The sequence below is a fragment of the Amblyraja radiata genome, chromosome X, assembly GCF_010909765.2.
Source record: "Amblyraja radiata isolate CabotCenter1 chromosome X, sAmbRad1.1.pri, whole genome shotgun sequence".
In the NCBI taxonomy this organism is placed as follows: Eukaryota; Metazoa; Chordata; class Chondrichthyes; order Rajiformes; family Rajidae; genus Amblyraja; species Amblyraja radiata.
In genome coordinates this window covers 1,412,937-1,437,246 of record NC_045999.1, presented here as the reverse complement: position 1 = coordinate 1,437,246, position 24,310 = coordinate 1,412,937, and the positions used below count along the sequence as shown (strand labels likewise).

The following is a 24,310-nucleotide window of genomic DNA, read 5'->3' as shown; positions in this document are numbered from 1 at the left end:
ACGTTCGTTCTTCCCTTGAGGGCATTAGTGAACAAGGTGGGTGTTGGCAGTAATCTAGACTTAGTGCTCACCATCATCCACGTGTGCTTTTTATTATAGACGTCATGTCAGGCTTCATGTATTTTGTGTTTTTGTGTTTTTACGACTGTCGGCAATTTCCCTCCTGGGACAAATATTCCGTCGTATTTCCAGACTTGAATTTAAACTTCCGCCAGCTAACGTGTGGGAAATGGAACCTCTCGTCTGTAACACCGTCCGAGTATGGTGTGGGTATTGGTGTGTACATTATGTGGACTCAGCGCAAGGGACCGGGCACCTGGACAACTGCCCTCCTGCCCATCCCTCTCCCTCTCTCTCTCTCTTACATTCTCTCTCTGTCTCTGTCTCTCTCTCTCTCTCTCTCTCTCTCCCCATTTCCTTGAAGCATGTTCTTTGAAAAGGAGGTCATAAATTCTAGGGGCAGAATTAGGCCATTCGGCCCATCAAGTCTACTCCGCCATTCAATCATGGCTGATCTATCTTTCCCTCTCACCCCCATTCTCCTGCCTTCTCCCCGTAACCCCTGGCATCCGTACTAATTAAGAATGGCAAAGCTTGCTCAGTCCACAATGACGGCGGAGCTGGTGGCCAGAGTCCCAGGCTCTGGGCAAGGTCGGGTCTGGGTGGGTTCTAGGCTGAGTGTGGCAGATCAAGGGGCAGAGGCAGTGAAGACCTGGTGGAGATTAGCGCTGGTGTATGTCCGCAAGGAACTGCAGTGTGTCACTGGGTGCAACTCGAAAGGTCTGAGCTGATGAGGAGGAAGATTGTGAAAACACATCACCTGCTGAGGGCCGGGATCAGTCTCAATCCAGGTGGTTTCTCCTCACTGTCCCAGGGTGGGAATCTCCTTCACAAAGCAGAAAAACAAGCTTTCAAACAGAGAGATCTTCATTCACTCTCACCCTCCACCTGTCTACTGTTAGAGAGAGTGTGTGGGTGTGTGTGTGTGTGTGTGTAAGAGAGGGGGGGGGGGAGAGAATGAGAGGGGGAGAGAGAAAGCGAGAGGGGAGAGAGGGAGAGAGGGAGAGAGAGAGAGAGAGAGAGAGAGAGAGAGAGAGAGAGAGAGGGGGAGAGAGAGGTGGAGATAGAGCTAGAAGGGGGAAGAGAGACCGAGAAAGGGGGAGAAAGAGACAGAGAGACAGAGACCAAGAGAGATGGGGAAAGGATGGGACAGTCATGGAGTTGGAAGGAGAGAGATGGGGAGAGGAGTAGACGTGGAGCAGACTGGGAGCGGATGGGGACAAGGAGAAGGAGAGACCATGACAGGGGTAGAGAAAGGGGGGAGGGAGGGAGAGAGGAAGGGTAGAGGGTAGGGGGAGAGGGGGGGATGGGAGAGAGGGGGGAGGGGGAAGAGGGGGAGAGCTGGTGCAGCATTAGGAGCGAGAGAGAGGGGTCTGGTGGAGCCCATGACACAGAGTGAGTCCCTGTAACGCCCACACAGAGTCCATTCAGGCCCCACAGCAGAAGCGTCCATGTGGCGGGGCTGGGAACTGGAAGTATCCTGAACTAATTCAGCCACCTATTGCAACAAGTGATGGCTCCCACTGATTGTCGCTGGAAGCTGACGTCCTTTTCGGGACAGACGATGACAGCGATGTCAACATTTGAAACATGGAAGATGGGCACGGAAGAAGGAGAAGTGTCCATTCAAAGCTGCTGCTGCTGCTGCCTGCCCTGTCTGTGTGACCGTCAATCCTGCAGGCACTAGCGACCTGCGGCCACATTGCAACTGAATGGCCAGTGAGGAGATGCATGTGAGTGCGGGTGGCATGATGAGACCTCTCCCCCCCGGGCACCCTCCTCCCACTGGTGCCTCGGGAACGTTGGCCACAACCCTGACCTGCAGGACGTATCACTGGACTATCTGGACACAACCTCTCCCACGGCAAAAACCGGATTTTGTTCCCAGCTTCCGTTCTGACATTTTAAAAACTTTGCGAAAAGTTTAATGTAAGCTAGAGTCGAAACAAGGATGTGCAGGTGCTGATTGACCGAGGAAAAACACAAAATGCTGGAGTAACTCAGTGGGTCCAGCAGCACTCCTGGGGAACGTGGATTGGTGACGTTTCGGGTCGGGACCTTCTGAGAGGGACCTAACCATAAACATGGCCTATCCGTTGTCCAGAGATGTTGCCTGACCCGCTGAGTTACTCCAGCATTGAGCGTCTTTCCTGAATAGTGGTTTGCCATCAGTACTGGTGTCCAAATTATAGCTATTCTCATCACCAACAGCGATCGGTACCCCAACCCATTGATCATTTCTCTACATAGATTATCAGCCAGCACTCTGCTGGTTCACCAACACAGTTTGGGCTCATGACTGAGGGAGTTAAGGGCTGTCAAATGAAGGGGCAACTCGAGTCGCTTGCTATTCCCTCCTGCCAGTTTCTTTATTTGAGCACAGTTCTGGCTAACCTCCGTACCTCTGAGAGGGAGGATATTTAAAGCGTGGGGGAGACCAGGGTTCGTGACGGAGGGGGTTGCTGTGACATCAAGCACCATGCATGGGTAATAATAATAACACAGCATCGTGGAGCAACACTCTGGACATGGAGTGGAAGACAAGCTTGTTAGCAGCTATGGTTAGCAGAAGCATAAGACCAAAGAGCAGGGAGGATCCGGGCAGCCACCCTAGTTAGTAGAGTGAATTAGTGACCATCAGGGCTTTGTATCATTCGAGGAATTTAAAAAAACATGAAGTAAAATAAAACATGGTAACACAAGGTTAAAACAGTGCACATTTCCAGTCAGAAATAAAGGCTTGTTGGAGCAATATTCTTCCACATTGCCATAGTACCATTGGTGAAGAGCAAGCTGGCAGATGTACAAATATATATAGACCTCTGGGTTCAGTTAGATTTTTCTTTGATTGCTTGTCCCAGACATGGCCAGTTCAGACCCAACATAACAGACCCCTGGGAAGGACCACGTTGCCAGTTCCCACGAGTTTATTACTGGACTTGGCCACTTCACGCAACATGGGTGTCCAAACGTCACAGCGAGTTCACCGCACACGGCTGACACTAGGCCAAACTTCCACCATCACCCCACCTCCCCCACATCCCGCCCAGTACACTCCTCTCCCTCTCCATAGAGGTGGGGTACAGACACCCCCATCTTACTCAAATAACCACCATTCTTCAGTGAAGTTCAGGACACAAGAGTGCTGGAGTAACTCAGCGGGTCAGGCTGCATCTATGGAGCTAAGGAAATAGGCAACGTTTCACAGAGTGCTGGAGTAACTCAGCGGGTCAGGCAGCATCTGTGGAGAACATGGATAGGTGACGTTTCACAGAGTGCTGGAGTAACTCAGTGGGTCAGGCAGCATCTGTGGAGAACATGGATAGGTGATGTTTCACAGAGTGCTGGAGTAACTCAGCGGGTCAGGCAGCATCTGTGGAGAACATGGATAGGTGACGTTTCACAGAGTGCTGGAGTAACTCAGCGGGTCAGGCAGCATCTGTGGAGAACATGGATAGGTGACGTTTCACAGAGTGCTGGAGTAACTCAGCGGGTCAGGCAGCATCTGTGGAGAACATGGATAGGTGACGTTTCACAGAGTGCTGGAGTAACTCAGCAGGTCAGGCAGCATCTATGGAGAACATGGATAGGTGACGTTTCAGATCGGGACCCTTCTTCAGACCGATGCATCAGTTACTCCAGCATTTTGTATCTTGCTTTCTAAAAACCTTTTTCCACTGACTCTCAGTCTGAAGAAGGGTCTCAACCCGAAACGTCACCCATTCCTTCTCTACAGAGATGCTGCCTGTCCCGCTGAGTTACACCAGTAGTCTGTTAGCCAAAGTTCCACACAGTGCTCGCAATTTGAGGAAGAACCTGTGGGGGGCAGTGGCGAGCTGTAATCCTGCTCCAATTTCACCAGGAGCAGGACATTTGAACAGTGGAGATTTGCTCGATGGAGTTTTCAGGAAGTCGGGCTGCTGTGGAACAGGCTTTAAAATATGTCTTCCAGCAATTAAATATCTGATCAAAGAATTAGACTGAAAATGCACAACATGAGTAGGAGAGTCTCAGTCTAAGAAGGGTCTCGACACGAAACGTCACCCATTCCTTCTCTCCAGATGCTGCCTGACCCGCCGATTTACTCCAGCTTTTTGTGTCTATCTCCCTCTAAAATGCATCTGTCCCAATGTCTCTTAAATGTTGTTATTGTACCACACCCATTCACCGAAACGTCACCCATTCCTTCTCCCCTCTCAGTCTGAAGAAGAAACTCGACACGAAACGTCACCCATTCCTTCTCTCCAGGGACGCAGCCTGTCCGGCTGAGTTACTCCAGCTTTTTCTGTCTGAGATTTAGAGTGATATGGATCAAACACAGGCTGGTGGGACTAGTGTAGATGAGGCATCTCATTCAGCATGGGCAAGTTGGGCCGAAGGGCCTGTTTCCATGCTGTGTGACTTTATAACATGGATCATACATTGTGGTGGCATTTATATACACTGCATTAAACTATTCAAAGACATCTTGTACTCACGGAAGCTCGCATCAAATCAATCGTGAACCCCACCACACCCCACATTGCTCGCTACACCATGCCCGACTCACCCTGCAACCACTACACTGTGGAACGTGCCCACAACACCTGAGATGGTTCTGAAGAAAAATCTAGACGCAAGGAACCGCAGATGCTGGATTCTTGCGAAAAACATAAAATGCTGAAGGAACTCAGCAGGTCAGGCAGCATCTGTGGAGGGAATGGACAGGCGATGTTTCGGGACAGCATCCTTCTTCAGACTGAGGGGAGTGGGGTGGAGAAATCTGGAAGAGAGGGTGGTATTGGGGCAAAACCTGGGCAAGGTATGTTCCCTTACCTTCCCCATCCGCGCCCACTCCTTCTCCCACCCCCACACCCAGCCCCCTCCTCATCTGGCTCTACCACGAGCCCCTGTCCCCCCTGTCCCACTGTGCGAGGTAATTCAAGAGTTCTCCCGAGTTTTCCCCTGATTCGGAGAATGTCCGTGGCAGGTCCGTAGCAGTTCGTGGATGTCCCGTAGCGGCTCGTAATGTAGGTATAAAAAGCAACCATTTTTTTCATCTTGAGTATTTTTTTACTTGTGGATATTTTTTTGCAGGGGTGGAAAAATGTCCCAAGTTTACTAGATGTCTCGAGTACCTACCGTTAGCATTACGAGCCGCTACGAGATATCCACAAACTCCTACGGACCCGCTACGGACATTCTCCGAGTTCGAATCAAGAGAAACTCGGGAGAACTCTTGAATTACCTCGTACAGTGGGACAGGGGCTTAACGCTAGGTCTTGACCCAGAAACATCGACTTGCATCCTTTGCCTCCACAGATGCCGCCTGCCTTGCTGAGTTCTTCCACACCTCTTGATTTTGTTTCCAGATTCCAGCATCTACAGTTTATTTAGTCTTTTAACAACCCGGATAAACCTAGACCAATCACATCTGCTGGTTCAGGAAAACCCCACGGATAAACAATGCAGAAAAGGAGCAGTCCTTTCCAGCACAACACATCGCAAACTTACACCAAAGGTCTTGGGCGCCATTGCAGAATAGGTCCAAGTACTCTCCCTGCACACATCCTGAGATGTCCCCTTCCTCATGTGTGGGAAGGAACTGTAGATGCCGATTTAAACCGAAGATGTACACGAAAAGCTGGAGTAACTCAGCGGGACAGGCAGCATCTCTGGAGAGAAGGAATGGGTGACGTTTCGAGTCTGAAGAAGGGTCTCGACCTGAAACGCCACCCATTTCCTTCTCTCCAGAGATGCTGCCTAAGTTACTCCAGCATTTTGTCTCTATCCCATTCCTCACTTCCCCACTTCATCTCTCCAATTTTCCATTGGACCTGGGTATGCCTCTCTCTCAGGCAGCCCGGGATCATACGTTTTATTCCAAATTCCATAAATATTCTTGGTATTTCAGTAGATTAATTTTAGATCTGTCCCCTCTGCTACCATCTCTTCAATCAAAACCATTCCCCATTGTGAAGGCCTCCTTCGATCTCTTCAAACATCTCCAATTTATAACAACCACCATAGAAACAGAAAAATAGGTGCAGGAGGAGGCCATTCGGCCCTTCGAGCCAGCGCCGCCATTCAATATGATCATGGCTGATCATCTAATATCAGTACCCCGTTCCTGCTTTCTTTTCCCCATATCCCTTGATTCCGTTAGCCCTAAGAGCTAAATCTAACTCTCTTCTGAAAACATCCAGTGAATTGGCCTCCACTGCCTTCTGTGGCAGAGAATTCCACAACTCTCTGGATGAAAACATTTTTCCTCATCTCAGTCCGAAATGGCCTACCCCTTATTCTTAAACTGTGTGACCCCTGGTTCTGGATTCCCCCAACATGGGGAACATTTTCCCTGCATTTAGCCTGTCCAATCCCTCAAGAATGTTATATGTTTCAATAGACAATAGACAATGGACAATGGACAATGAATCCAAGCGGGTTGGAATACCAACGTGGGAACATTTACATTCTCAAGTCCCCGTGTGGGACCTGCGTGCCTCAAGTGCACACCCGACCTCCCATCTACCTCAGTGAAGACCTTGAACCTTTCTTTAATCAGTATTTATCGGACTTCAGTGTTATATCTTGCACTACCCGTTCTGTCGTGGGATAGACTGAATCCCGCCTCCCCTCCCCAATCTTTGCACTACCCAATCATTTCCACTCGACATTTTAATTTCATCTTGTTGGCAGATCAATTTCCCTCCTGGGATAAATAAAGTTCTATCGCATCGTATTGTAAATGTTGCATCCTTTATCTGTGCATTGTGGACGGCTCGATTACATCGACGAATGGTCTTTTTCTTGACTGGATAACACTCAAAGAAAAGCTTTTTGCCGTTGCCTCGGTACACGTGACAACAAGAGACTTAAACGTTTAGAATGAATGGAAAGTTCAACAAAGACAATGATTGTACGTATCGCAAGAGAAGTGAAGAGAGCCCGTGACAGAGAGCAGAAGGCACGAGATGTGGAATCTCAAATAGTCTTACCTTCTCCAGCTGGTGTCTGGTGGTGGGGAGAGATAAACTGATCCGTACGGGGAACTGTCAAAGTGCACAGGTTAAGGACAACAATCGTTACAATAAATGAAACACCAAGGTAGACAAAAGTGCTGCAGAAACTCAGCGGGTGCAGCAGCATAGAAACATAGAAAATAGGTGCAGGAGTAGGCCATTCGGCCCTTCGAGCCTGCACCACCATTCGATATGATCATGGCTGATCATCCAACTCAGTATCCTGTACCTGCCTTCTCTCCATACCCCCTGATCCCTTTAGCCACAAGGGCCACATCTAACTCCCTCTTAAATATAGCCAATGAACTAATAATAATGGATGGGATTTATATAGCGCCTTTCTAATACTCAAGGCGCTTTACATCGCATTATTCATTCACTCCTCAGTCACATTCGGTGGTGGTAAGCTACTTCTGTAGCCACAGCTGCCCTGGGGCAGACTGACGGAAGCGTGGCTGCCATTCTGCGCCTACGGCCCCTCCGACCACCACCAATCACTCACACACACACACACATTCACACACAGGCAAAGGTGGGTGAAGTGTCTTGCCCAAGGACACAACGACAGTATGCACTCCAAGCAGGATTCGAACCGGCCACCTTCAGGTTGCCAGCAGAACACTTAGCCCATTGTGCCATCTGTCATCCCAAACGTTGAACGTTGAACTGGCCTCAACTACCTTCTGTGGCAGAGAATTCCACAGATTCACCACTCTCTGTGTGAAAAGATGATGTGTAAAAGACTTCCCCCTTATCCTTAAACTGTGACCCCTAGTTCTGGACTTCCCCAACATCGGGAATAATCCTCCTGCATCTAGCCTGTCCAACCCCTTAAGAATTTTGTACGTTTCTATAAGATCCCCCCTCAATCTTCTAAATTCTAGCGAGTACAAGCCGAGTCTATCCAGTCTTTCTTCATATGAAAGTCCTGCCATCCCAGGAATCAGTCTGGTGAACCTTCTCTGTACTCCCTCTATGGCAAGAATATCTTTCCTCAGATTAGGAGACCAGAACTGTACGCAATACTCCAGATGTGGTCTCACCAAGACCTTGTACAACTGCAGTAGAACCTCCCTGCTCTTATACTCAAATCCTTTTGCTATGAAGCGAAGGAAATAGGCAACGTTTCGGGCCGAAACCCTTCTTCAGACTGATAAAACGCCAATACCCCCGAAGTAGCAAAACATATTAACACAGGACTGAACCCTATCTATTCCCCTCATGATCTTATACGTCTCTACATGATCACCCATCAACCTCCTGCGCTCCAAGGAATAAAGCATTAGCCTGTCCTCCCTCTCTCAAAAGCTCCAAAATCCTGGCCACACTTGCAAAAACTTCCCTGCCATCTTTCCAGCTCAATGGCACCTCTCCGATCACAGCCGATCAAAACTGAACACAACACTTCAAGTGTGATCTCACCAACGTCTTGTACAAATGCAACATTACGTCTCAACTTGGAAGGCCAGTTGGAGAATCAAGGAATTGCAGACGTTGGTTTACAAAAAAAGGCGCAAAGTGTTGGAGTAATTCAGTGGGTCAGGCACCATCTCTGGAGAACATGGGGAACTGTGGAAACGTCGCCGATCCATGTTCACAAGTGATATTAGAATTAGGCCATTCGGCCCATCGAGTCCAATCTGCCATTCAAGCATGGCTGATCTCTGCCTCCTAATAACATTTTCTTGCCCTCTCCTCATAACCCTTGACACCCGTTCTAATCAAGATTTTGTCTATCCCTGCCTTAAAAATATCCACTGACTTGGCCTCCACAGCCCTATGTGGCAATTAATTCACAGATTAACTATGCTCTGACTAAAGAAGAATGTTCTCCTCAGATGCTGCCTGACCCGTTGAGTTACTCCAGCACTCTGTGAAACATCACCTATCCATGTTCTCCACAGATGCTGCCTGACCCGCTGAGTTACTCCAGCACTCTGTGAAACGTCACCTATCCATGTTCTCCACAGATGCTGCCTGACCCGCTGAGTTACTCCAGCACTCTGTGAAACGTCACCTATCCATGTTCTCCACAGATGCTGCCTGACCCGCTGAGTTACTCCAGCACTCTGTGAAACGTCACCTATCCATGTTCTCCACAGATGCTGCCTGACCCGCTGAGTTACTCCAGCACTCTGTGAAACTTCACCTATCCATGTTCTCCACAGATGCTGCCTGACCCGCTGAGTTATTCCAGCACTCTGTGCCCTTTCTTCTACATTCAATTCCCTGACTGATGAAGGCCAGTGTGCCAAAAGCCTCCTTCACCACCTTATCTACTGTGATCCCGATTAATGACATGTCTAATAAGAGTGTGCTGATGTCAGTCATTCCTCAGTGCTGAAACCCATGGTGCCAGACAGGGACCCAAGCTCACATCTGTGATGGACCAGAACATAACTGAATTAGAGGTGAGCGCAATAATCTCTGAAGAAAAAGCTGAACATACCAGCTCACGATCAACTACAACACACATTCAGCTCGATGAGTAAGCTGCTGTCTCCTCTATTCAATGGAAAATATGACTAATGTACTGAAAAGGTACAAAGCAGTCAGCGTTTCCACTGCCACATAAAGTACAACTTGCTAACCAAAATATCGAGCCCCATTTAAGTTTGATCACATGATAGAATCAAACTATGTGTGAGTAGGTCTATACAGCACCTCTTGAGAGTTCAACTAAAATTACCATGTACATGGTGGGAGAGTTTTTACACCTCTTTGTTGCCAAGGCCCTGATAGATCGCGTGTGCGTGTAAATAAAAACTGGGACTAGACTTAATTTAGTTTGTCGCCACATGTACCGAGGTACAGTGAAAAGCTTTTTTGTTGCCTGCTAACCAGTCAACGGAAATACTATACACGATTACAGTTATAAGATAAGAGGAATAACGTTTAGTGCAAGATAAAGCCAGTAAAGTTTGATCAAGGATAGTCCGAGGGTCACCAATGAGGAAGATAGTAGTTCAGGACTGCTCTCTGGTTGTGGTAGGATGGTTCATTTGCATGATAACAGCTGGGAAGAAACTGTCCCTGAATCGGGAGGTGTGCGTTTTCACACTTCTGTACCTCTTGCCTGATGGGAGAGGGGAAAAGAGGGAGTGACCGGTTCTTAAAATATAAACTAAGCTTTTAAAATCTTGCTTGGGGGTGCTGATCAGTTGGAGAGAGTAGAACGGAAGGCTCGAAGAGCGTGTGAGTCAAAGATCTGACACCAATGATCAACAGTAAAATCTGTCAAATTGACAATTTCACCGAATTCGATTTTATCTGGGGTGGCTTTTGGTTTGTGAAGCTACAATGAACAAGAACTTCCTGTTCTCCAGCACTTTGCGTTTTGCTCAAGATTCTAGCAGCTCCTTGCGTCGCCAGAACTACCGGTGGTAGGTTTAAGCTTATTTTTAGACGGGATAAATAAACTGGACTATGTTACCCAGCAAAGCTACAGGCTCTTTGGCCCACCATTCACACACATGTCACGATGTCAATCTCAACTAATCCCATCTGTCAGCGCACGATCCCAACCCATCGGTTTCCTGCCTGATCATCTGTTTCTCTCAATGCCTCCTCCTCAATGTCGCCAGCATATCTGGTTCCAACACCTCTCCTGGCTGTGATCCAAGCAGCCTCCACTCTCTGCAAAAATATCTTCAAGTGTGTTTTATTGTACCATGGTCCTAAACAGAACTAAGAAATTCTCACTTGCAGCAGCACAACAGAATATGTAAACATCGTACTTTGTAAACAATATAAAGAGAAAAAACATCTCTGACTACATTCTATCTTTGTCCCGCCCCCTCCCCTGACATCAGTCCGAAGAAGGGTCTCGACCCGAAACGTCGCCCATTCCTTCTTTCCAGAGATGCTGCCTGTCCCACTGAGTTACTCCAGCATTTTGTGTCCACCTTCGAAAAAAGTTATACATACATACATGGAAATTGCGTACAGTTTTGGTCTCCTAATCTGAGGAAAGACATTCTTGCCATAGAGGGAGTACAGAGAAGGTTCACCAGACTGATTCCTGGGATGGCAGGACTTTCATATGAAGAAAGACTGGATAGACTCGGCTTGTACACGCTAGAATTTAGAAGATTGAGGGGGGAATCTTATAGAAACTTACAAAATTCTTAAGGGGTTGGACAGGCTAGATGCAGGAAGATTATTCCCGATGTTGGGGAAGTCCAGAACTAGGGGGTCACAGTTTACAATACAAAGGATAAGAGGGAAGTCTTTTAGGACCGAGATGAGAAAATCATTTTTCACACAGAGAATGGTGAATCTGTGGAATTCTCTGCCACAGAGGGTAGTTGAGGCCACAGTTCATTGGCTATATTTAAGAGGGAGTTAGATGTGGCCCTTGTGGCTAAAGGGATCAGGGGGTATTGAGAGATGGCAGGTACAGGATACTGAGTTGGATGATCAGCCATGATCATATTGAATGGCGGTGCAGGCTCGAAGGGCTGAATGGCCTCTACACCTGCACCTATTGTCTATGTTTCTATGAAATTCCTGCCTTACAAATCTCTTTTAAACATTGTCTCTCTCACTTTAAAACTCTGCCCTTGGAAATAATTTCCATCCCCTGAGAAATATGTTCTGACCACACTATCTATACCTCTCAGAATATTATATACTTCTATCAGGTCTCCTCTCAACCTCTGACGTTCCAGAAAATACAATTGAAGTTCAACGTATCCTTACAGCTAATGTCCTGCAATCCAGGCAGCATTCTGGTGAACTTGTGCAGGAAGGAACTGCAGATGCTCATTTACACGGAAGATAGACACAAAAAGCTGGAGTAACTCAACGGGTCAGGCAGCATCTCTGAAGAAAAGGAATGGGTGACGTTTCAGATCGAAATCCTTCTTCAATCTGAGAGGGAGTCTAGAGATATGGAAGGACAAGGTGTGAAAATGAGACATCAAAGAGGACGAAGGTCAAGGAAAATATGGAATGGATCATTGTTAGCTCGGGGAAGATGGGATGAGCCAGGGATGCTGCCTGACCCGATGAGTTACTCCAGCTTTTTATGTCTATTCCGGTAAATTTCTTCTTGAAAGTCTCTGCATTCTTCCTATAATCGGGCGACGGGAACTGCAGGCAGTATTGAAGGTGTGGCTTCAGCCACAGGTGTATAAAACTGCAACATGACTTTAGAACCTTTATACTGAATGATCTGAGCAACCACACACCTTCTTGACTGGTGTGACACTTTGAGGAAACTGTGATGATGGATCCCAAGACTCCTCTAAACTGCCCTCATTATCCATGGTTTCATCCTTTTCAATCTCATACTGTAACTGAATCTTTCCACCTTTACCACCCTCCATTCTGGTGAACTTTGCACCCCCGTCTAAAGCCTCCACATCATTCCTGTAACGGAACTGCACAAACTCCTCCACCTCTGGCTACTCCGCAACAAATCGAACGTTACAGACCTTCAGGATCCAAGTGAAGCCTTTAATTTCTAGGGCTTTCAGTGACGTGGGAGTGTGGGAAGAGACAGGGGCAGCAGAGTCAAGGATATTTGTCGGCCGTGCTTATCCATCGGGGACTGGTGGCGATGGGGAGACACCAGGTGATTTCGATCTCGCTGCACCCTCTCCACCAACCCATGGTGTCGTGTTCCCCGCATAGAGTCCAGCGTCGGATGCAACAGTGTCTGTGGCGAAGAGAGAGAACAAAAGTTTTAAACACAGTGGCACAGCGGTGGAGCTAATACCTTGCAGCGCCACACACCTGGATTCAACCCTGAATACGGGCGCTGTCTGTACGGAGTTTGTACGTTCTCCCCCTGACCTGCGTGGGTTTTTTCCGAGATCTTCAGTTTCCTCCCACACTCCAAAGACGTACAGGTTTGTAGGTTATTTGGTTTGGTATAATGTAAAATTGTCCCCGGTATGAGTAGGGTAGTGTTAATGTACGGGTCGGTACAGACTCGGTGGGCCGAAGGGCCTGTTTCCGCGCTGTTTCTTTAAACTAAACTAAGCTAACCCCACCTGCCATCATTCTGCCTTGCCAGATCAATGAGCCACCACCAATCCACACAGTAGTATCACTTTTCACCAGGGCCCTGGGCCGGCTACACACCATGTACTACAGACAGGTGACATGTAGTGGCAACAGGGCTGCTCCACACCTGCACACACAGGTAATGGCACCTGAGGGTGCAGCTGAACTAGCTTCACTGATGTACCCCTTGTGGCACCTTCAGCACAGGTAAACACTCGAAAGTGCTCCACAGGTAACGTTGCCTATTTCCTTCGCTCCATAGATAGAATAGAATAGAATAGAATCTTTAATTGCCACGCAACCAGGGTTGGTGGTATTTGGGTTCGGTACATGATGGTACACTGCTTTTGTTACATACCACTAATAACACAGATCACCGTAATAAAGTGCATCCATACCACATCACAAATCACAAATCTCACCAACAATACATAGTGCAAAAGAACAAACAAAGACCATAGACAAGACACTGTATACATCAAAAGTCATATTATTGTCTGATTATTGGACGGAATTGAGAATTCTTATTGCTGAGGGGAAGAAACTGTTTTTAAAGCGGGTGGTTTTAGTAGCAAGTGACCTGAGGCGCCTCTCCGAAGGGAGAGACTGAAAAAGGTGATTTGCTGGATGGGAGTGGTCCGACATGATCTTTTTTGCCCGTTTTGAGGTACGTTGGAGATAACTGGAATGGATTGAGGGGAGGGGGGGGAGTTGATGATCCTGGAGGCCTTGGAGACAATGCGTTGTACTCTGTGTAGTGAGTGACTATCGGTGTTACCGTACCAGACTGTGATTGAGGAGGTGATGATGCTTTCAATGATTGATTGATAGAAACGGACCAGGAGGTGTTTATCGACTCTGAACTTTTTGAGCTGTCTGAGGAAATATAGGCGTTGTTGACCTTTCTTGATGACGTGGTCTGCATTGATGTGCCATTTTAGATTATTGGAGATATAGGTGCCTAGAAACTTAAATGAGTTTGTGGAGGTTATGGGGTGAGAGTTGACATGGACCGGGGGTTTGTGGTTTTGATTGCGTCTGAAATCTATGATGATTTCTAAGGTTTTTGAAGTATTAAGCTGGAGGTTGTTGTCTGCCGCACCCGCTGAGTTTCTCCAGCACTTATGTCTACCTTCGATTTTCCAGCATCTGCAGTTCCTGCTTAAACACCATGACTTCATGACTCTAGTCCTAGACTCCAACGACTCCATGTGTAAGAAGGAACTGCAGAAGCTGGTTTAAACCGAAGATAGATACAAAAAGCTGGAGTAACTCAGCGGGGCAGGCAGCATCTTTGGAGAGAAGGAATGGGTGACGTTTCGAGTCGAGACCCTTCTTCAGTCTGAAGAAGGGGCTCGACCCGAAACGTCTCCCATTCCTTTTGTTCCTCTGAGTTACTCCAGCTTTTTGTCTCTATCCAATGACTGCCATGACTCTAGAAGGCCGGCTCCATGAATGACTCAATGGCATTTCGTTGTCTCTTAATTGAGACAATGATAATAAATTGAATCCAATCCAATGAATGATTCCAGAAATGACTCCATGAGCCTAGAAGACTGACTACATGCCTGAGTAACCTCTGCCTCAGTAAAGGAGGGGGTTGAGCCCTCTGCCTCCAGCACCTTTAAGGGCAGAGACTGGAGTTTTGAAATGGCAGCAGCGGATGCCTGCAGATATTTTGATAATTAACTTCATGACGTGGGGAAGGGGGAGGGGTATCTCCTGAGCAGAAACATAAAGACCTTGAGCAGGGCGAATGAGCACACAGGGGAGGACAGTAAACACAGATAGGGGTGACACAGCTCAGTCCCCAGCATGCCAAGGCCAGCAGTGTGTGACACAACATGCCTTGCCCGGTCAACAGGCAAGTCAACTGTTTGATCGTCACGTGTCCCAGATACAACAATGACATTCTTACTCGCTGCAGCTCAACACAATATGTAAACATCGTACAGTGTAAACAATATAATAAACCAGAGAGAGGAAAAAGTTCAGTGTGTGTACATGTACATTGCCCTCCATAATGTTTGGGACAAAGACCCATCATTTATTTATTTGTCTCTGTACTCCACAATTTGAGATTTGTAATAGAAAAAAAATCACGTGGTTAAAGTGCATATTGTGGGATTTTATTAAAGGGCATATGTATACATTTCTGGTTTGACCATGTGGAAATTACAGCTGTGACAATGTGCACTTTAATGATCTTTATACAACTCTGTAGGTGAAAACGTCTTTCCTCATCTCAATCCTAAATGGCCTACCCCTTATTCTTAAACTTGACCCCCGGTTCTAGACTCCCCCAACATGGGACTGTTCGGAATGGACTCCTTGTGTGACTGGCTGAGGGGGAAGATGGGCCTGCTCACATCCTCCCAACGTCAGGCCTATCAACATTGTACACACACACACACACACACACGCACGCACACACACAGAGATACATACAAGGAAATGGACACACACAGATACATACATACAAGGACACATACATGTGAACACACACATACATGGACACACACATACACGGACGGACACACACACACACACAGACACATGTAGACATACACACATGTACATACATACACGGACACACACACACACGCATAGACGCACGCACACCCAGACATGTAGACATACACACGCACACACGCACGCACGCACACGCGCACACACAACCAGAGTTACTGGTTTATCAACAACCAACAATGTGCTGGAGGCACCAAGCAGGTTGGGCAGCTTCTATGGGTGGGAAAGAACCGTGGATGTCTCAGCTCAAAATCCTGCATCAGGATTCTGATCATTCTGATCATTGTATCTCCAGCTGGTAGCGTGACGTCAACCCTGCCAACGTCTCCACCCCCCCATAACCTCACTCTCACCCTGACTCACTCTAAGCTCACCCCCTCTGTACATGCAGCACTCCATTCACTTTCCATCAATCCCACCCTAATTATCATTATCCACCGTTTGATAAATCACTCAAAAACATTACCATCAGTGCACCCTCCAAGTTATGTCACAGACTCACAACTCTGGGTGAAAACATTTTTCCTCATCTCAGTCCTAAATGGCCTACCCCTTATTCTTAAACTGTGTGACCCCTGGTTCTGGACACCCCCAACATCGGGAAGATTTATCCTGCACTATTCGACACAGTTCAACCCACTGGCCGAACCACCATGGTTTAGTTGATTAATGGTGTCACAACACAAGCACACAAACTTCTGCCCCACCAGCTTCTCGCCTGGCACTTCCTCAGTCTGAAGTGTTAACTGTTCAGTGAGTGAATCAGAATGTCAGTGTCGCAGTAAACAGGTCTAATGTTGCTCTGGTGCTATCCGCACCTCTCCTGCACTGTGACATCGATGAGGCATCTCACACCTTCAGGGTCAGTCAGGCTCAGCGGGTTATTTTAATACCAGCTCCAACACTGAACTTATGTATAGAATATAAAGTAGATGGGCGGTTACGGTGGCGCAGCGGTAGAGTTGCTGCCTTACAGCGAATGCAGCGCCGGAGACTCAGGTTCGACCCTGACTACGGGTGCTGTCTGTTCGGAGTTTGTACCTTCTCCCCGTGACCTGCGTGGGTTTTCTCCGAGATCTTCCGTTTCCTCCCACGCTCCAAAGACGTACAGGTTTGTAGGTTAATTAGCTTGGTAAATGTAAAAATTGTCCCTAGTGGGTGTAGGATAGTGTTAGTGTGCGGGGATCGCTGGTCGGCGCGGACCCGGTGGGCCGAAGTGCCTGTTTCCGCGCTGTATCTCTGTAAACTAAACTAAAATAAACTAGAGAACTTATTAGCTGAAGATAGACACAGAAGGGTCGAGACCCGAAACGTCACCTATTCCTTCTCTCCATAGATGCTGCCTCACCCGCTGAGTTCCTCCAGCTTTGTTGTCTACCTTGGATTTTTCCAGCATCTGCAGCTCTTTCTTAAACACAAAATGCTGGAGTAACTCAGCGGGACAGGCAGCATCTCTGGAGAGAAGGAGGGAAGAATGAGAAAGAATCTCCAGACTACAAAAGAAACGGTGAACATTGCCTGGTCTATCTCAGGCATTGACCTCCCCACCATCTAAAGGATGTATTCGCAGCCCGATCTCAAAAAGGCAGCCAATATCATCAGTGACACACAACACCCTGACCACACTTTCATTTCACTCCCGCCATCGGGAAGAAGGTACAGGAGTCTGAAAACTGTAAAGTCCAGCAAATCTCAGAGAACTCTTCTCGAAACTTCTCCTGAACATTCCCTCCTCAGACGCTGCCTGACCTGCTGAGTACCTCCACCTCATTAATCAGCTGCAAACACAAGAGGCGACTTCCAGGGAAATGGTAAATTGTCCAAAATAAGTGAGAGCTATTCATGCTACTAAATCTTAACTAAAGGATAAGCATTTCACTGAAATATTAGCAACTGCAGCGTGTTTCAGTCACAAATGTGGACTGCTTAATAAAATAGGGCAGGGCAGACCTTCTGATGTTTGGTAGTATTGTAATCTAATCCCATGATCTGAACACTCAGAAACAAGTTTAAATCGTTCAAAATTGACATTCGATCCACAAGATTTGATTACAATCTTAAAATGTTGGATATTCTTATAAATAAGAAGATGAAAGCATTTGCTCAGCAATTCATTGTAGCCTGATTCAATTACAGATAGGAGTAGGAATGAAAGAGTAGGCGATTTTAACTTCCCTAAAATTGACTGGAGCTACCTTAGTGATCAACATGAGACATTTTGTTGAGTGTGTCCAGGGAAATGTGATGAAGCAATGTGTAGATGACTCTATGAACGAACATTATCTATCAGGAAATGACTAGAAACAAAGAACTGTGGATGTTAACACTAAAGATAGACGTAAAGTGCTGGAGGTCAGACAACATCTCTGGAGAAAAAGCATGGGTGAAGTTTTGGTGATGAAAAGTCAGCAACTTTTTCTCCAGAGATGCTGCCTGACCCGCCGAGTTACTCCAGCACATTAGTTCAAATTAGGACAGCTTTGATCTACAAGTTCAATAGTCAGCCATAGAAGTGGACAAGGCAAGGGCCTGTCACACGTGGCAATTTTATCGGCGACTGTGTCGGCATCATTGATTGGCGTATCAGGTCACCGATAAAGTCGCGGCGCGATGATGTATTGATGCGCGGCGCCGTCTCCTCAAGTGTCGCAACATTTTTTTTTTTTGAAATGTTCAAAGTCTTTCGGCAACCCTGATACGTCAGTCAATGACGCCGGCAGTCGCCGAAGAAAGTCGCCGTGGGACAGGCCCTTCACTGGCTCATTGGAAACAGTTGTGGCTCTGCTGCAGAATATCAAAGGGAAAGGCACAAGCACACGATGTTGCCAATAATCAGTTGCAAGTCCCTGACATTACTGGAGAGATTTACAGATGATTACAGAACGCCACAGGACATCCTTCTTCCCTGTGGCTATCAAACTTTACAACTCCTCCCCCTTCTGTCCTGGCGAGGGGTAGACTGAGAATGACTTGCTCCAAGATCTTCGGTTTCCTCCCACATTCCAAAGACATACAGGTTTGTAGATTAATTGGCTTGGTATGAGTGTAAATTGTCCCTAGCGTGTCTAGGCTTGTGTTAATGTGTGGGGATCCCTGGTTGGTGCAGACTCGATGGGCCGAAGGGCCTGTTTTTGTGCTGTACCTCTAAACTAAACAAAAAAAAAAGGAATTTCCCCGTGCAGTTGCATGTGTGACAAATAAAACGATTTAGTCGACTATTGAGAGGACGAGGCAGCTCTACCATTGACGGTTAAGTGAGAGAGATGGGAAGGCAAGCAACTCTGGAGGGCCGAGAGGAAACAATAAGAAGTTGGAGCCTTGCCCTTCAACGCGTACCTGAAAGTCATGCAAGTTGTTGCCAATCTGGTTAACGTTCGGTAAGGATCCTCCATAATACTGTGCCCGGGTCTGTGCCAATCGTAAGTGGTGCAGCTTGTGAAACTGAACCTGGGAACAATTAGAAAGTGAAGTCAGTCTAGAGTTACTCAAACATCAACAACAATGCATCTATAGAAACATAGACAACATAGAAAATAGGTGCAGGAGTAGGCCATTCGGCCCTTTGAGCCAGCACCGCCATTCAACATGATCATGGCTGATCATCTAAAATCAGTACCCCGTTCCTGCCTTCTCCCCGTATCCATTGATTCCGTTACCCCTAAGAGCTAAATCTAACTCTCTCTTGAAAACATCCAGTGAATTGGCCTCCGCTGCCTCCTGTAGCAGAGAATTCCACAGATTCACAACTCTCTGGGTGAAAACATTTTTCCTTATCTCAGTCCGAAATGGCCTCTCGTGTTTTGGGAGTGGATGTGAAAGTGGGAGAACATAGAACTCATGTGATCGGGTGATCAATGGTCAGCCTGGACTCGGTGGGACGAAGGGCCTGTTTCCATGCTGTAAAAATTCTAAACTGTCCCTAGTGTGTGTAGGCTAGTGTTGTTGAGCGGGGATCGCTGGTCGGTGCGATCTCGGTGGGACGAAGGGCCTGTTTCCATGCTGTATTCTACTGTCCCTAGTGTGTGTAGGCTAGTGTTGTTGAGCGGGGATCGCTGGTCGGTGAGATCTCCGTGGGTCGAAGGGCATGTTTCCGCTTTGTATCTCTAAATTTAAACATTAAACTAAACGAAACCTTTTTAATCACTGAACACGTCTTATGGATTATTTTCCTATTTATGTGTTTCTGGGACTTGGAGGTCACAGGCAAGGCTGGCTCTGCAGACATTGAGGAGGGGGAAGGCTTTTCTCACAGAGTGTTGTGAATCTTTGGAATTCTCTAGCCTGTGGAGGATGAGACATTGACAGCAAAAATAGACCAATTGTTGAGGAAGTCAAGGTTTCTGTGAATGAAGCCAAGCCAAGGTCAGATCAGTGGTTTAGTTTGGGTAAATTTAGAGATACAGCATGGGAACAGGCCCATCGTCTCACTGAGTCGAGGCTGACCATCGATCACCCGTTCACACGAGTTCCACGTTATCCCGTTTCCACGTTCACTCCCACCGCACTCGAGGCAATTTACAACCAACCCACAAACCTGCACGTCTTTGGGATGTGGGAAGAAACCGGAGCTCCTGCAGGAAACCCACGCAGTCACAGGGAGAACAAGCAAACTCCACACAGGCAGCACTCGAGGTCAGGATCAATCACGTGTGTGTCTCTGGCGCTGTGAGGCGGCCATGATGTTACTGAATGGCAGCTTACAGTGAGGGTCCACTCCTGCCCCTAGCTCGGATATAGGTCCCACTGCCCACCCTCTGGGCTACAGCAGAAGACTATCAGGAGTTAACCACCAGTCGGACTGCAGTCGCAGGCAGGCCTGACCAAGTGCAGAACAGATTTCCAACCATGAAGCATGACTATTCCGACATAAAGGACATTTGTATTTGGAAGTGACAATGCCGGCAATATTGCAGATGCTCAGTTTGAATTAAAGCCAAGAATTTCATGGCTGTTGTTGTGGATGCTAGTTGTTTATTCCACATCCACTTGATGATGGGAATTTTAAATTACCCAGCTGCTGTGGTAGGCTTTGAACTGATGGATCCACTTGGCTTGTTTGCGGGTCGGTGGGACTGTCATACAAGGAGACGTTGAGCAGTTTGACTTTCCATGGTCTCCCATTCCGAAGAACGGCAGGTGAAATTGAAATATACAAACTCATCAGAGTTCAACGAGGTTCTCATGGGAATGAAGTTTACCCTGGGCCAGGAGTCCAGAACCAGGGACCATAGAGCCATATAGCATGGATACAGGCCCTTCAGCCCCACACGTCCATGCTAACCAAGATGCCTCATCTAAGCTAGATCCATTTGCCCACATTTGACCCATATCTCTCTCAACCTCTCCTATCCATGTATTTGTCCAAATGTCTTTCAATTGTTATAGTACCTGCCTCAACTACCTCTTCTGGCAGCTTGTTTTATTTACCCTTTGTGTGGAAAAAGTTCCCCTTCAGGTTCCTATTGTAGTTCCTCTCACACATCATATAATATCAATGGATATTTTAAAGGCAGAGATAGATAGATTCTTGATTAGTATGGGTGTCAGAGGTTATGGGGAGAAGGCAGGAGAACGTGGTTGAGAGGGAGAGATAGATCAGCCATGATTGAATGGTGAAGTAGACTTGATGGGCCGAATGGTCAAATTCTGCTCCTATCACTTATGACCTGCAGCCCACGACCCTTGCTTCTTGTTTCCCCTCCCTTGGATACAAGCCTGTGCAATAATTCTATCTATTCCACTCATAATTTACACACCTGTCAGATCACCCTTCAGCCTATACAAGCTCTCAGTCAGGGCTAGGTTATTCAGGTCTGGGAAATGGGAGAAAGACAAAAATGCTGGAGAAACTCAGCGGGACAGGCAGCATCTATGGTGCGAAGGAATAGGTGATATTTCAGGTCGAGACCCTTCTTCAGACTGATGTGGGGGGGGGGGGGAGATCGGAAGAGGCGGAGACAGTGGGCTGTGGGAGAGCTGGGAAGGGGAGGGGAAGGAGGGATAAAGCAGGGACTACCTGAAATTGGAGAAGTCAATGTTCATACCGCTGGGGTGTAAACTACCCAAGCGCAATATGAGGTGCTGCTCCTCCAATTTGCGGTGGGACTCACTCTGGCCATGGAGGAGGCCCAGGACAGAAAGGTCGGATTCGGATTCAAATGGGAGATGACTTTTCAGAAGTCTTTCCTGTGAAGCTCTGTGGATGCTCAATCATTTGTTACATTTAAAGGAGAAATTAATAGGAAACATAAGATTATGGAGCACAGGCAATAATAAGGCTGAAGTTGAGAGCCATTCAGGATATTGGTACACAATGGTCTACCCAGAGAACACAGACAGGTACAGGCCCTTCGGCCCACAATATCCATGCTGAACATGATGACGAGGTAAACTAAACTATCCATCCTGCACATAGTCCATATCCTTCCATCCCTTGAATATCCATGTGCCTGTCTAAAAGCCTCCTCCACCAGTCTTGTATCTGCCTCCACCACCACCTCCAGCAACATATTCCAGGCACCCACCACTCTCTGTGTAAAATAACTTGGCCCGCACATCTCCTCTAAATTTCCCTCCACTCACCTTAAAGCTTTGCCCACTAGTCTTTGACATTTCCACTCTGGGAAAAAGATTCTGACTGTCTACCCTATTTATGCCTCTCATCATTTTATATTCTCCTGCTTCTACCTCGAGGAGTTCTTAGATTAGTTTAGTTTAGAGCAGGTGAACAGGCCCCTTGACCCACAGAGTCCACAGCGACCAGCGATCGCCGTACACTAGCACTACCCTACACACAATACGGACAGTTTACAACCAAAGTCAATTAACCTACAAACCTACATGTCTTTGGAATGTGGGTGAAAGCTGGAGCACCCGGGGAAAACGCACGCGGTCACGGGAAGAAGGTACAAACTCCGTACAGGCAGCGCCCATAGTCAGGATCGAACCCGGGTCTCTGGCGCTGTAAGGCAGCAACTCTACCGCTGCGCCACTTTTTCTGAAAGGGTCTTGTAGATAATAACTGCATTGCTGCAAGATGGAAGATTTTCATCACCATCTCAGGTCTGGTTCAACATTACAGGTCTTGCCAACAACACCCATCAGCTATAAATGAATAATTGTGCGAAACTAGAACGAGATTAACAAGTGCGTGGCCAACTCAGCCCGATGCAATCTAACAAGTCTTATGGGAACTGCAACACAGTTCAGGTGCTACAACAGAGAGCAGATAGAATCAGTATCAGGAACCAAACCTAGTTTGTTGAATGAACAAAAATGTAGTTGTTGCTTTGTGTTCATATACATGTGACCTATTGCAAACTTGTAATTTGCCAAAATACATTTCATGACCGAGTGTCTGCGTAATCTCTGCGCCTTCTTAATTATCAATGCAGTTAATGCCTAACTCACACGTGAAAACTGTTCACTTCACTTTGAGCATGACTTAAACAAGGGATTATTTAAACTGCTGGTGATTAACACACATGCCCCCACGTGTCAAAAGACTGAGGCGTTCCAGTGCAAGAAACCTGAGGGAGAGCGATCGATTGCAAAGTCGGTGTCACCCAGAGGCTCAGTCCCACCACTACTGCTGTAGGATAAAGCAAGCCCTCTTTACCTGCCTCCTGCTGACTCACACCTTACACTCCCCTTCACTCACCCCCACATCAGTCTGGAGAAGAACGTCCCCTATTTCCTTCGCTCCATAGATGCTGCCTCACCCGCTGAGTTTCTCCAGCATTTTTGTCTACCTTCCCTTCACTCTGATGCCTTAGAATGGAGAACCAGCATACTCAAGGACCAGTCTCGCCCCGGTCACTCCCTCTTCTCCACACGCATCGGGCAAGAGGTACTTCAGATTAAGGTGTGTTTCTTCCCAGCTGTTATCAGGCAACTAAACCGTCCTCTCAACAGCTAGGTGCGGTTCTGATCTCACATCTACCTCATTGGAGATCTGTAAACTATTTCTATTCAGACTTCATCTTGAGCTAAACGTTATACCCTTGATCTGCACAACTATGAATGGCTTGATCGTAGTCATGTATAGTCTGGGTGGGAGATTGCAACCTTCACGTGGTCCGCCCTGTTTCAACGAATGCAATCAACCCGGCGTGCACAATCAAATAAGATCAAATAGAACAAGTTGTCCCACAACTTTAGGCTGTGCACGCCATACGCAAGAAGAAGAAGATGTATGGTCTTTTCTTTGACAAGAAGTTTTTTACTGTACCTCAGTACATGTGATAATGATAAACTAAACTAAACTAAAAACTAACCTCCTGGTCATGATGCCTTCACCCCAAAGGTCAGAAGGTCGGACTCCAAGGATTTCAGTGCAAATAATCCAGAACTGAAGAAATGCAGGCTAGTAGACACAAAATGCTGGAGTAACTCAGCGGGACAGGCAGCCATTCTTTCTCTCCAGAGATGCTGCCTGTCACACTGAGTTACTCCAGCATTTTGTGCCTGGCAAAGACACTATACTTGTACTTGACTGGTTGCAGCTGCTGTTGATGTAACAAGGATGCGGAAAGTAGCTTAGAAATACAAGTCATTCATCCTGACTTTCTTTTTCCAATTGCAATAGTCAGGAGATTGTCGATAAAATATTCTATCGCATTTCCACAGTTCTGAGGCAAAGAGAATAACAACTAGTTGAATCATGTTCTTATTCGATAACACAAACTCCCAGGAACGAAGGGATCTAC

At 47.1% G+C, this 24,310-nt stretch overlaps 1 protein-coding gene across 3 annotated transcripts in view; it reads right to left on the bottom strand.

Moving 5' to 3' along the window:
* Positions 1–24,310, bottom strand: part of LOC116968305 (CREB-regulated transcription coactivator 3-like) — a 54,028-nt gene that overhangs the window by 14,720 nt on the left and 14,998 nt on the right. For 2 of the 3 annotated variants that reach the window (XM_033015032.1, XM_033015030.1), the window contains exons 2-5: positions 18,939–19,049; positions 12,589–12,723; positions 7,038–7,099; positions 821–886 (exon numbers count right to left, since the gene is read on the bottom strand). In XM_033015032.1, coding sequence (XP_032870923.1) covers positions 821–886; positions 7,038–7,099; positions 12,589–12,723; positions 18,939–19,049 — 374 coding nt within the window. The remainder of the gene's footprint in view (positions 1–820; positions 887–7,037; positions 7,100–12,588; positions 12,724–18,938; positions 19,050–24,310) is intronic. The other variant, XM_033015031.1, reaches the window with a different exon arrangement.